Consider the following 12709-nt stretch of genomic DNA (forward strand, 5'->3'; position numbering starts at 1 on the left):
TTTCGTTAATCTTAAGATGATATGTCGGCTCGGTCTCTCGAAGGTGCTCATCAGGATAGGATGTGCGTGTGTGTTTATAGGAATGAGTGTATGCATGTATATATGAACACATTTGTCTGTACTGTGTTCAAGAAAATGATCAAAGGAGTTTTTTTTTCTACCCACACATGGGCCCTAATTCCCGTTTGGTTTTTCTATACGAACCGCTAATTGGAGCTGTGGAAATCATGCACATGCTCGTCATTCAAAATATACCCATCACCGCAAATCTATGTCACGCTCGGTGAGAAATTTCCAATTATTCACACCAATATACTAATCTAGATACCGTCAACAATTTAGACATTGTCCCTCATTTGATTGTTTTGTTGGCCACTGACAAAGATCTATGACATATGTGGACGCGACCAGATGTTGCCAACTCTTGCATCACCTTGATGAGGTCATCGGAATGCCGTCCCCAAGTAAAAATATTGTCACTTAGTTAGCATCATCCTTACAAGTTTAGAGCAGCGAGCCTCAAAAGCTTCGTCTTCCACCTATTTTCTCACCCGCCGTTTCATAAAAACCTTTTTTGCAACGTTATATTTTTTCTACACTTCAGTTGCAATGCACGGGCATTTGTGCCAGTATATAATAAAATACACATCACTTGTCTTTTGTCAAATATATGACCATGAATAAAATAAAACCGTTGGGACTCTTAATCCGTGTCACGGCGGGCATCGAATCACCCTTTTGGGACTACTGCGAGGGCTTGCAGAGCATTTCAGGCATCTAAATCTGACCCGTGTAGCATTAATGATGCGCAGACCCACACGGCCGTAGAGCTTTTGCTTCCTGCTCACATCAATGTTTTAACGTATCATGGTATACTTCACTTTCCATATAGTATTGTGTGGCTGCTATGAACTTGATTGAAGATATGTGTATTGGCTATATTTATCATAAGTTAGGCTGGAAGATGTGCAGGAAAAACAGTGCTAGGTCAAGCGTTGAGGATCGGTGTGCTTCTTTCTCCGCTGCTCGTGTGTGCGCTCTTTATGACGTATCAAGGTATGTCAGGCCAACTCCACCGCGCGATCTCAAACGGACGTCTGTTTTGTCCGGATTCTATCCGTTTGGGTAGGACGATGGGGTCATGTCCGGGTCTGTCCTGGGATGCGGTGTCCGTGCGCCCAGCGAGTGGCCGCATCGTTTGCCCCATCCCGTCCTTCAGGGCTAAAATGCCCATATTATCATATCAAAACAAGTTTTCACGTCCAAATATTAATTGTTTGAAAATTAAAATAGTTTTACAACCCAATCGAAGTTGTCTCTAATAAAAATAGTTTTACAACCCAATCGAATGAACATAAAATGAACCAATACATCTATTGATTGCCAATGTGATCCCACACGTGTTCAACCAAATCATTTTGAAGATCCAAATGAGTGTGCCAATCACGCAACTCACGATGGAACTGGACGAAATTGTTCAAACGTGGCCGGTTCTTGGTGTAGGGGCTCAACATTGTCACCTTGAAAATCAAATCCTTGGTCGAAGATATTGTCATCGCGCTCGTCCTCGACGATCATGTTGTGCATGATCACACAAGTAGTCATCACCTCCCAAAACTTCCTTTCATCCCATGACAGTGCAGGGTATCGAACGATACCCCATCGGGATTGAAGCACACCAAAAGCACGTTTCACATCCTTTCTAGCACTCTCTTGCATTTGGGCAAATCTCTTTCTCTTCTCACCTTGGGGCTTCGAGATTGTCTTCACAAAAGTTGACCACTGAGGATATATACCATCAGCTAGATACTATCCCTTGTTGTACTGGTGGCCGTTGATCTCAAAGTTAACAGGTGGGGAGTGACCTTCTGCAAGCCTTGCGAAGACTGAAGAATGTTGCAGCACATTGATATCATTGTGAGAACCTACCATGCCGAAGAAAGAATGTCATATCCAAAGATCCCGCGAAGCCACCGCTTCTAATATGACAGTGCAAGCTTTGACATGCCCCTTGTACTGGCCCTGCCAAGCAAATGGACAATTCTTCCACTCCTAGTGCATACAATCTATGCTGCCAAGCATGCCTGGAAAGCCTCTAGCTGCGTTGGTCGCCAACAACCTCTCTGTATCAGCGGCAGTTGGCTGCCTCAAGTACTCAGGGCCAAACACCTCGATCACAGACTGACAGAACTTGTACATTGCCATCAGACATGTTGTCTCACTCATACGCACATACTCATCCACCAGATCGCATGGAATTCCATATGCAAGCATGCGGATGCTCATGGTGCATTTCTGGTAAGAGGAGAATCCAAGCTTGCCAAGGGCATCCATCTTGCACTCGAAGTATGGGTCATGAGCAACCACTCCCTCTCGGATACGATTGAACACATGCCTTGCCATACGAAAACGGCGACGGAATTTATCCGCCTTGAAAAGCGGGGTGTTCGCAAAGTAATCGACATAGAGTAGGGCGTGGCCTCTCTCCCTGTTGCGGTTCAGGTTGGGAGCACGGCCAACGACTGACCCCCTGTACTGAGGAAGCTGCCGTTAAATGTGGTCGTGAACCACCAGTGTAGCCACCACAAGATCTTCATCATCCGACGACGAATCGTTCGATGAACAAATGAAGTGGTGGAACAAAAACTCATCACCACTGTCCATACCTTTGTGGGCAAAGTGTCGAACATGTTGCGATCGTGGTGGCAAAGAGGCTGCGATGATCACCTCGATGTAGGGGTGGTTGGCGGCCGGCTACTGGTCGCTCTGGAGCACTCATCAGAAACTGCCGTGGACGCCGTGGTACGTCGCCTGCGGTCGTATCCCCTCTGCCGCCAGCTACGACGGCCTAAACTACGGCGAAAGTGCGAGCGTGGTGGCGGCCATGTCTTGACGTGGTCTGGTATGGACGACCGGTGGCTGCGTGGAGGAGGCGGCCGGAGAATAGCGGCGGTGCCGTCGGCGGGGCAGGGCGGTAGAGGGGGTGAAGGCGTTGGAATCGAATGAGACTACTTGTGTCCCCGACAGGAGGGCCACGGGAGGACAAGGGCATGCGGCGAGCTCGTCCGCGCGATGTCCGTTTCACCTCAAACTCGGCGCAAGTTTGGGCCGGGGATGGGTCGAAAACGGACGTAATTCGGACATTTGTCCGTTTGCCCCCGCGCGTTGGGCCGCCCGGTTTGTCCCTTTTACCCCAAACGGACGGGGCTGGACAGGACGGGATCGCGCGTTGGAGTTGGCCTCATGTTCCTCTTGCACATCTATAGATGAAGAAGGCTGGAATCAGCAGGATGGATAGAACAAGACAGAACAACCTCCGTTACAAAATACTCCCTCCGTCCCGAAATACTTGTCGGAGAGATGGCTACAATTGGGTGTATCTAACTAAAATACGTCTAGATTCATCCATTTCTTCGACAAGTATTTCTGGACGGAGAGTTAGTACAAAGTTGAGTCATTTATTTTGGAACGGAGGGAGTAGCTAGGAGCATTTGCGTTGATTTATCTCGAGATTGTGACAACATGGTGGTTAAGCAGTATTTGAGTCGAGTCCCCTCTGTGCTGCCGCCGCCCGATTTGAATTACCTTCATCGACCATTCGAGCTCCCGCCACCGCATTCGAGCTCCCGCCGCCGGCAAGACGCTCGGGCATCGCGCCGATCCTCGTCGCTCGGCCGCCGCCGCTCCTCTCGAAGCTCGGCCTTCGTGGCTTGATCTTAGAGTAGTACCTTTACATCTTGATGAAATACAACATCTGTTGGAGTTGCTCTTTTACATCTGGAATATACATCATCCGTCTCTTTTTTTGAGATGTAAAACGTACCTTTGAAGATGTAAATTTTAACATCTCCTGTTTTACATTTTTAAATTTGCATCTTCTATTGAAAATGCTCTAAGTGTATGTGCGTGTATGTAAGCATCTGCATTTGTATTGTGTAAAAAAAATGTAAAATTGAAAGCAAGATGTGAAGAAAAAGAAAGAAATTTCTGTGCGTGTATGCCTCCCCTCTTTTGCTCCTGCTCGCCAATCTTCATCCCCGGTCCTCGCTCTCGCACGGCTGCGCCGGCGCCCGATTCCGAACCTAGCGACCTCCGCGGCCTCCGTTCCCCGCCGGCGAGCGGTGACATCCTGGAGACCTGAATCGTTTGATCCATAGGGGCATCGAGCTCGAGGTAACCAGTGGAAAATACTCTGTCAGACTTTCAGCACTGGCTCGGCGGTGTTCGTATTGCTCGTGTGATGCCGGAATTTTTCTTTTGACGAAGGTGGCTCCGCCGCTAGAGCACCTGCAGTAGATTTGCCGGCTGGACTCGGGCGGGAGTCCCCATGGCGTGGATCTGGGTGGTCGCGGTGGCCGGAGCCATCCTCCTTCTGTGGGCGGTCTCCCTCGGCCGGATACTCTCCTCCCCGGCGCCCTACTGCCTCCCTCCGAGCCCTCGCTTCCTGCCCCCTTTCCACGGCGACAGGAGGTGCCGGAACGTGCTCCTGGTGCTCGCCCACCCCGACGACGAGTCCATGTATGTATGTGGCGCCTCCCTTCCTCTGCTTCGTGTATGCCCTGCGCACCAGGTGCTCGACGAAATTCATGTCTTTGTCAGAACTCGCGTGGCAGGTGTGTAGACCGCGTAGGATAGCACGTACTGATCGAATGAAATCAAATAGCTTGTGGCTCGACTCCGACTGAGAAATGGCGCCGGTCCTATCCATGTGCTGCCTGAGTTTCAGTCTGGATATTATGTGTTTTCACCTTACTTCTGGCCTGGTGCTTGGCCTGATTTACTTTTACATGATGTCATTCCTATCTAATGCAGGTTTTTTACTCCAACGATTCTTTTCCTCGAATCAAAAGGTCACAAGGTTCATGTTTTGTGCATGTCTCTTGGTAAGATTGCTACCTATGGTCATGTATGTCTCTGTTATGATTTGTATCTGCTTGATGCTAAATTTTGAGTCAATAAAAAATGCCCTTTTATCGGAAAAAAATGTATGTCTCTGTTCTTTGTGCATCTTTCTGTATGTCCAGGAGTGGCCATGTGTTTATCCATTCGTTTGACCAAAGTATAGCATATGCATACAGGACTATTTTCTATACTCTGAACATTTAAGCTTGTGCCTGGCTTACCAAAATGATAGATACAGAGCAGAGCTGCACGTTTTACCACTAGAAATCAGTTTCTCTAGCATGTAGTACAAATACACAAGTGCTTCTTTGCATATTAGAGCTGTGCTTGGCTGATTTTTCCATGTGGTCACTACCACTTTTACAGGTAACGCTGATGGTTTTGGAGATACTCGTAAAGAAGAATTGTACAATGCATGCGCTACTCTGAAGGTACTCGGGGTCCTTCACTTCTCCATAGTTCCCTCTGGGGAGCAAGCTTTGATCAGCTCATGATTAGGCTCCCATAATTGCAGATTCCAGCTGAGCAAGTTGCAGTCTTGGACCATCAAAAGTTGCAGGTTGTTTGTACTCATTTTTCATGATCCAGATACTATTCCAAACACATATTGACAGTTGAGCATGCCCAATGTGTATTGTAGGATGGGTTTCATGAGGAATGGGATCATGGACTACTAGCAGAACTTACCATGGAGCAGATCCAACTGTGGGATATCGACACAGTAATGACTTCATCCCAGTCCTCACATGACTCCTAACCATAATGTACTTCTTTTACCAGCTGCAGTACTCGGTTGTAGTCATATGTCTTGCATTGATTTTGCCAGTTCTAAATATATTTTAGACCATCGACCTGAAGGAGCAGATATGAAATGTGTTCATCTGCATATACCAGACTACCGCCACATCACTATTGCTGTAGTTTTATTTATTTCCCCCAAAAAATTGAATGTTTAAAGGAACATTTCACAACCTTTCACTAGTTATACTTATTCCAGAGAAATACCGTATTGTCTGACACTATATAAGCTATCCCCACTTCGAAATCTCTACGCAATCCCACTGCATGCAGTTACTAAGTGTATGATTGTGCAATTCAAATGCTCTTATGTCTATTTCTTTGGAGCTCTCAAACTGATTTGCATTTTCTCACCCTTCAACTTTACCTACTTACTGCTGCACTATGTCATGTTTTAGATTGTGACCTTTGATTCCTATGGAGTATCAGGTCATCCGAATCATCGTGATGTTCATCATGGCATATGGTTAGTTAACTTCTCATTTTGTTGCTACAGTACATTAGTTTCTCAGATTTTTTTTACTTTTTATTGTTTAGATTACAAATATATGTTTAACACATTTTTTTGGTACATGTGTGTTGTGTTGTTCTAAAATCTAAACAGTTTTATTTTTGCTATGAACAGCAAGCTTCTTCATGAGAATCAGCAAGAAAATATTGAAGCGTGGGAACTTGTAAGTTTCTGTACAGTAGCCTTGGCTTACATTCTCCATGTTTTATTCTGTAGTCTGAAAGAGCATGCAAATATGTGGTGCTATTTTTTCATGTGGTGTGCTTAAAGGCATTTATCTCGTCATTTTTGTAGGATCGGAAAGGTAGAAACCAATAATACTATGTTATAGGTTCTTTAAAAATGATATGTTGCCCATGTCTGTATCTTGGTTAATTTCACTATGATATTGGTATCAAGCTAGATAATTTCTAATTGAATAACATATGACATAAGGAATACATAATTAAGTTGTGTTCTTATGAACAGACTTTGGACAATACCAGTCAGTTTGACGTGTTTTCTTTCTCGGTCATATAAATGTGTCATAGTTCATCACTTTTTTTTTGGTGGAGTAAATTAGCTGGAGCTAACATGATCTCTTTTTTTTGGAAATGTAGGTAAGCCTGAACATGTTTCGGAAATACAGTGGTGCAGTTGAAATTTGGTTATCTCCGTTGATCTCCTCAAGTTCAAAGCAACTGATATGTTGTCTAGTTAACTGTAACCCTTCCAGAACCTTTAAGGCAATGGCTGCACACAGAAGCCAGTGGGTTTGGTAAGTAGGGTTGGCATCATCTCATTTTCTAATGTAAAAAATTGCACTTCAACAGAATGGTAGAGGTCAGTCTCATAGTCGGAACTTTGCCAAAAGTTTATTTTCAACCTTGTAATCTTCTTGTCAATATCATACTACATCCAACATTAGAAGCTCTAACGACCAATCTCAAAACTCTCAATGTTGCTGGTTTCTGTACGATGTGCATTATATAATGTTCAAGAAAGTAAAGTATTTGTTTTTTTGTTTTTGCAGGTTTACGCGATTGTTTGTAACGCTTTCAAGTTACACATATGTAAACATGCTCCAGAAATTTTAGCATTTCATATTGATAAGTACCTTGGCGATCGATATATGTGTAACTTGAAAGCAAAAGCTTCCGATGATCAAGAACAGGAATTCCCAGATCATATCCTTTACTACACACTGGGAGCATTTTTTGTTATATACAGTCCATCGTGTTGACACAATGATACTGAAACTTCTAATCCTAACCAAGTGATAGTTCTTGCTAAAAGCTTTATTCCGGTGTTATTGCTGGCAACAATGGTAGTTTAATGCATCTTTTTGTTGCACCTCTCGTGTTCATGATTGTTCTCGTTACAAACGTCTAAGGCGTGCATCCTTCTTTGTATTTATTTGGTTAAAAAACTTTCTAGTTTTGCAGCCCAATGCAGCAACGTCCGTGAGGAATGCTGCTTAGGCCTTGTACAGTGGGAGGTGCTTAGAGAAATAAACCAGGCTTTTCTTAAGCACCGGTGCTTATTTGTACAGGATAGACGCTTAACTAAGCGTATCTCCTGTAGAAATAGGCACCGGTGCTTCAGAAAAATCCGGTTTATTTTTCTAAGCATCTCTCTAAGCACCTCCCATTGTACAAGGCCTTACAGGGCTCACATTTTTTTTCTCTCTCTCTAAAATAAACAGCGGCCTCACGGCCTTGTTTGTTTTTTTCCTCGGTGGACTTTGGATCTCCTTGTTCCCCTGAAAAAAGAAAATACACAGGCCAACTTTTTTTTTTACAACAAAATTGGAATAACTTCCAGGTTCCAATAATTTAATATGTGTGATCTAGTGCAGCCTCATGCATGAATCAACTCAAGTCAAGCTAGGGAAAAGGGAGGAGTTTCAAAAACAAGCCAAGACATACATAACGGTTCTTTCGGCACGCTTCGTCCATAGTAAGACATGGGGCGTGTCCGTGTCCAACTCCAGCCTATGCAGATGCAGTGCAGAGACGTATTGTGACGTGCGTGTGTGTCCGGTAAATATATAGACCCGCCCGGTAGTGCCGCACCATCGACGTCGTCCGTCCTTGCAGGGACGTATATTTATCCAGGAACTAGATCGAGAAGCCTACTCATGGCTGGACCCGACGAGGCCAGCAAGATGGTGGCAATGGCGCGGTCGTGGCCGTGGGTCGGCATGCTGATGCCGATGGTGCTCCGCCACCGGAGGGCACCGGCTTCGTGCTCAGCATGCGGGAGGGGCAGGACGAGGTGGCCGACGAGTTCCGGGGCGTCACCATCTGGTGGTCCGCCCTCAAGGAGGACGACTACGACATGCGGAGGTGCTGCCGCCTCACCTTCCATCAGAGGCACAGGAAGCTCATCGTCGACGAGTACCTCCCGCACGTGCGACGGTGCGGGCGCGCCGCCATGTCCGGCACCCGCCGCCGCCGCCTCCACACCAACAAGACCAACCTCAGCTACTCGTGCGTACCTTACCTTAGTGATCTAAACGCTCTTATATTAGTTTATACAGGAAGTAGTAGTTAGTATTTTATTTGCCGTCAACTTATATAATCAAGAATTTCCGTGTCTCACAGTGCTAGCAGGAAAGACGTGTGGAGCTACATCGACTTTCACCATCCGACAACGTTCGAAACCCTCGCCATGCACCCCGACAAGAAGCAGATGATCATCGACGACCTCAACGACTTCCGGAGCAGCGAGGACTACTACCTCCGCATCGGCAAGGCGTGGAAGCGCGGCTACCTCCTCTACGGCCCACCGGGAACGGGCAAGTCCACCATGATCGCTGCCATGGCCAACTACCTCAACTACGACGTCTACGACATCGAGCTCACCACACTAAAATCCAATAATGACCTACGAAAGCTCTTCATCGAGACGACGGGCAAGTCGATCATCGTCATCGAGGACATCGACTGCTCCCTCAACCTAACCGGCAGCCGTGCCGCCATGGCCCAGCCAAAGCGAGCGGACGGGGCGCCCAAGAAGGGCAGCATAGTGACGCTGTCCGGACTGCTCAACTTCATCGACGGGATCTGGTCGGCACACAGTGGCGAGCGGATCATCGTGTTCACCACCAACCACCTGGACAAGCTCGATGCCGCGCTAATCCGGCGCGGGAGGATGGACTTGCACATTGAGATGTCCTACTGTGGGTTCGAGGCATTCAAGACGCTAGCAAAGAACTACATCGGCGTGGACGCGCACCCGCTGTTTGCGACTCTCGAGGAGCTGCTGCAGGCGGCTCAGATCACACCCGCAGACGTCGCCGAGTGCCTGATGGCGTCCAGGCGCAGCTCCCGCGACATTGATGCTTGTATGAGCCGTCTCGTCGATGAGCTCATTAAGACGGCCAAAATAAGCACAACAGCAGACGACGACGACAAGGATGATGTTTCACTTAAAAGGGCCAAGGATAATGTTGAGATCAGAGATGCGGCTGCAAAGCCAAACGGAGGAAGTGATGGCAGTAGTGATATTGGAGACGGTTGTGGTCTTGGGGATGGTAGTGATCTTGAAGATGATTGTTCATCTTATGATTCTGATGATTCATATTAGCCACAGTAGCAAGATACCGTTTGCTGTATTTTAGAATGATGATTGTCTCTAGGGAGCTAGATTGTTTACACAACTCGACGAATAGCTAGATTGTTAATTGAGACTTTAAGCCGTCAAACTTGCATAAGTAAATTGCCAAGCTGATTCATCCGCCCAATCAATCGTGTTCCTTTTTCTTCCTATAAATGCTAACAAACTGATGTCAGTTTGTTACCAATTCGGCGCGAACCCCCTCGGGTACATACTCCGGCATGGCATGTGTCCCTGCAAATGGGAAAGACAGTGGGGCATCAACACGACAGTGATCCATGGAACTTGACCTCAATTGTACTCCACCCGAAGAAGAGGACAAACCTAGAGGAGTCCATGTCGATCAACATGGTAATATCTGATATCAATATGGAAGAAAAAGAAGAGGACGTACCAATGCTATTTTATTTGTCATGATGACTAATAATGGCATCAAGCAACAAGCAACGCATATACATAATTCGATCGGCCTGTTCCACACATGTTTTACTGTATTTGCAACTAGATTACTTTGTTTTTAAAATCGTGATACACACAACCTTGGCAGAATCAGTATCTTATATCTTATATCTTATATTTATTAATTGGAAGCACCATACGAGACACCACGCTAATCCTAGGAATTAATAACTTTTAGCCATCCGATTATTTATTTGTTGAGTGTCTATAGCCGTTGGATGAAAACTCTCCTATTTTTGCCGCAAAAAAAGCTCTCCTATTTCACGTACACCAATCGTCATCTCCTTGGACTCTGTGTATTTCCTTTGATGAAAAACAGAACCTCTCCTATCCCACGTACTTCAGTCTTCCTCCCATTGGTCTCTCTCCAATATCTATTTTCCCTCAAGAAGAAAAAAACAGGAACCTCTTCTATCCCACGTACGCCAATCATCCTCCCATTGACCTCTCTCTATTTCCCTCGAAAGAACATATATGAATCTATAATCTGAGCGTCTATTTTCCTATTAGTGCGTCGTGGAGATTAGACAAAGTTGTCTCTGCCTCCCCATGGCTTCTAAGGCAACACATTGGCAGCATGCACGGGCAGCAATCTCTGCGGCAGCAGCAACACATACGTGGTGGACCTCATCAGGAAGGACAAGGTGAGGATTGCGAGCACATCCAGCCCCCTATTTGCATGGAAGCATGCGGAGATCGTGTCGGACCTCTTCCATGCCAGGTTCAACGCTGATCTTAAGTGGAGAAAGCCCATCTTCAGCGGTGTTACCAGGGAGGACCGCATACAGATCTTTCTTGGCGTCAGCACCATCCTTCAGCCCACGAATGAGTACGAGGATTATTTGGTCGTCTACTGGCCCTGGAGACTCCAAGGAAAGGATCATACAGTTTATCTTTTGTACCATCAGTCAGATCGCCTATACTCAGCTGCAAAACAAGGTTCACTAATCTGACGTAAGCAACATGATCTCTTCTTTACCATTTATTCCATAAGTTGATTTTACATTAGTAAAGAGAAAGCACATATTGTACTATTCTTATACGTACAACTAAAATAAACTAAGAATTGGCTGCATCTAAACAACTAGGTGATCTTCTTGGATTTTGACTTGATTAATAATCAGTACTGGTATGTGTTATTGCTTGCAAGATAATCTGGAGCTCTGATCAGTGTTGCATCACCATTCGCAATATTATCAGATATTGAGAGGTATGGTATAGTTTTGTCCAGTGCTTCTCAAAAAGAAAATTTGTTATCCAGTGTTTGGATTTATTGCCACTATTTCTAAGCATTTTTGGTGCCTGCTCTCCAGGCCACTTTTCACGAATTAGTTTTATCTCAATCTTGGTGGCATACAGTTAGATTGTGCTCTGTATTCTATATATATTTTTGCTAGCATGAAGCATTAATGATTTTAGGTGTTGCGTAAAATCATTGGTTTCAATTCCCATGTGCATTAAGTTTATTCTTATTAATTCAGTGAAATTGATAATTCTACCATAATCTAATTTGGACATCCCGCAGAAAATCTTATTTGCATGTTTGCCATAACAATAACAAGGAATACAATGGTTCGACCAGTTAGGAGAAAGAGGAATTTGGCTCCGTTCGAAACCTTCGCCATGCACCCCGACAAGAATCAGATGATCATCTACGACCTCAATGACTTCTGCAGCAGCGAGGACTACTAACTCCGCATCGACAAGGCGTGGAAGCGCGGCTACCTCCTCTACGGCCCGTCGGGCACGGGCAAGTCCGCCATGACCGTTAGCATGACCAACTACCTCAACTACGATGTCTATGACATCGAGGTGACGATGCTAAGATCGAACAATAACCTACAAAAGCTCTTCATCGAGACGACGGGCAAGTCGATCATCGTCATCAAGGACATCGACTGCTCCCTCAACCTAACCGGCAGCTGCGCCGCCATAGCCCAGCCAAAGCGAGCGGCCAAGAGCAGCATAGTGTTACTGTCCGGACTGTTCAGCTTCATCGACGGGATCTGGTCGGTGCATAGTGGTGACCGTATCATTGTGTTCACCACCAACCACCTAGACAAGCTCGATGCCGCGCTCATCCGGCGCGGAAGGATGGACTTGCACATTGAGATGTCCTACTGCGGGTTCGAGGCATTCAAGATGCTAGCAAAGAACTACATCAGCGTGGACGCACACCCTGTTGTTGCTGCCCTCTCTCTCGCCTCCACGCTCGCCTTGCACTCGAGGAAGAAGAGGACTGGAGGAGGAAGAAGGACACACAGACACAAGGACTTTTCCGGCGCACGAACGCCCCTTGAGCACGTACTCGACTTTCCTTGAGTACAAACTCAACACCCGGCTACATGGCTTACAACTAGAGGAGCACACTCTCGTGGCGGAGGCTTTTGTAGTCCCATACCAGCGCAACGCCCAAGTCTCCATGCGCACGTACGCACG

The 12709-nt window shown here is 46.1% G+C and overlaps 2 protein-coding genes across 2 annotated transcripts; both read left to right on the forward strand.

Annotated features, from left to right (window-relative positions):
• Positions 1 to 4010: 4010 nt before the first annotated feature.
• Positions 4011 to 7545, forward strand: LOC119366474 (probable N-acetylglucosaminyl-phosphatidylinositol de-N-acetylase). Its single transcript, XM_037632212.1, has 10 exons — positions 4011 to 4173; positions 4267 to 4518; positions 4813 to 4883; positions 5269 to 5333; positions 5417 to 5461; positions 5543 to 5623; positions 6099 to 6166; positions 6326 to 6374; positions 6811 to 6968; positions 7224 to 7545. The coding sequence occupies exons 2-10, from the start codon at positions 4328 to 4330 to the stop codon at positions 7285 to 7287; spliced, it is 792 nt and encodes a 263-aa protein (XP_037488109.1). The 5' UTR covers positions 4011 to 4173; positions 4267 to 4327; the 3' UTR covers positions 7288 to 7545.
• A 377-nt stretch (positions 7546 to 7922) lies between these two features.
• Positions 7923 to 9864, forward strand: LOC119368923 (AAA-ATPase At3g28610-like). The gene is made up of 2 exons (XM_037634032.1): positions 7923 to 8682; positions 8797 to 9864. The coding sequence occupies exons 1-2, from the start codon at positions 8447 to 8449 to the stop codon at positions 9779 to 9781; spliced, it is 1221 nt and encodes a 406-aa protein (XP_037489929.1). The 5' UTR covers positions 7923 to 8446; the 3' UTR covers positions 9782 to 9864.
• Positions 9865 to 12709: the final 2845 nt, after the last annotated feature.

The sequence above is a fragment of the Triticum dicoccoides genome, chromosome 2B (genome assembly GCF_002162155.2).
Source record: "Triticum dicoccoides isolate Atlit2015 ecotype Zavitan chromosome 2B, WEW_v2.0, whole genome shotgun sequence".
Lineage (NCBI taxonomy): Eukaryota > Viridiplantae > Streptophyta > Magnoliopsida > Poales > Poaceae > Triticum > Triticum dicoccoides.

Coding starts and splice junctions, on each gene's coding strand:
- LOC119368923 (XM_037634032.1), top strand. CDS start 8,447: ATGCGGGAGGGGCAGGACGAGGTGGCCGACGAGTTCCGGGGCGTCACC. Junction 8,683..8,796: donor AAGACCAACCTCAGCTACTC/GTGCGTACCTTA, acceptor CGTGTCTCACAG/TGCTAGCAGGAAAGACGTGT.
- LOC119366474 (XM_037632212.1), top strand. CDS start 4,328: ATGGCGTGGATCTGGGTGGTCGCGGTGGCCGGAGCCATCCTCCTTCTG. Junction 5,624..6,098: donor AACTGTGGGATATCGACACA/GTAATGACTTCA, acceptor GTCATGTTTTAG/ATTGTGACCTTTGATTCCTA. Junction 6,969..7,223: donor CACAGAAGCCAGTGGGTTTG/GTAAGTAGGGTT, acceptor TTGTTTTTGCAG/GTTTACGCGATTGTTTGTAA.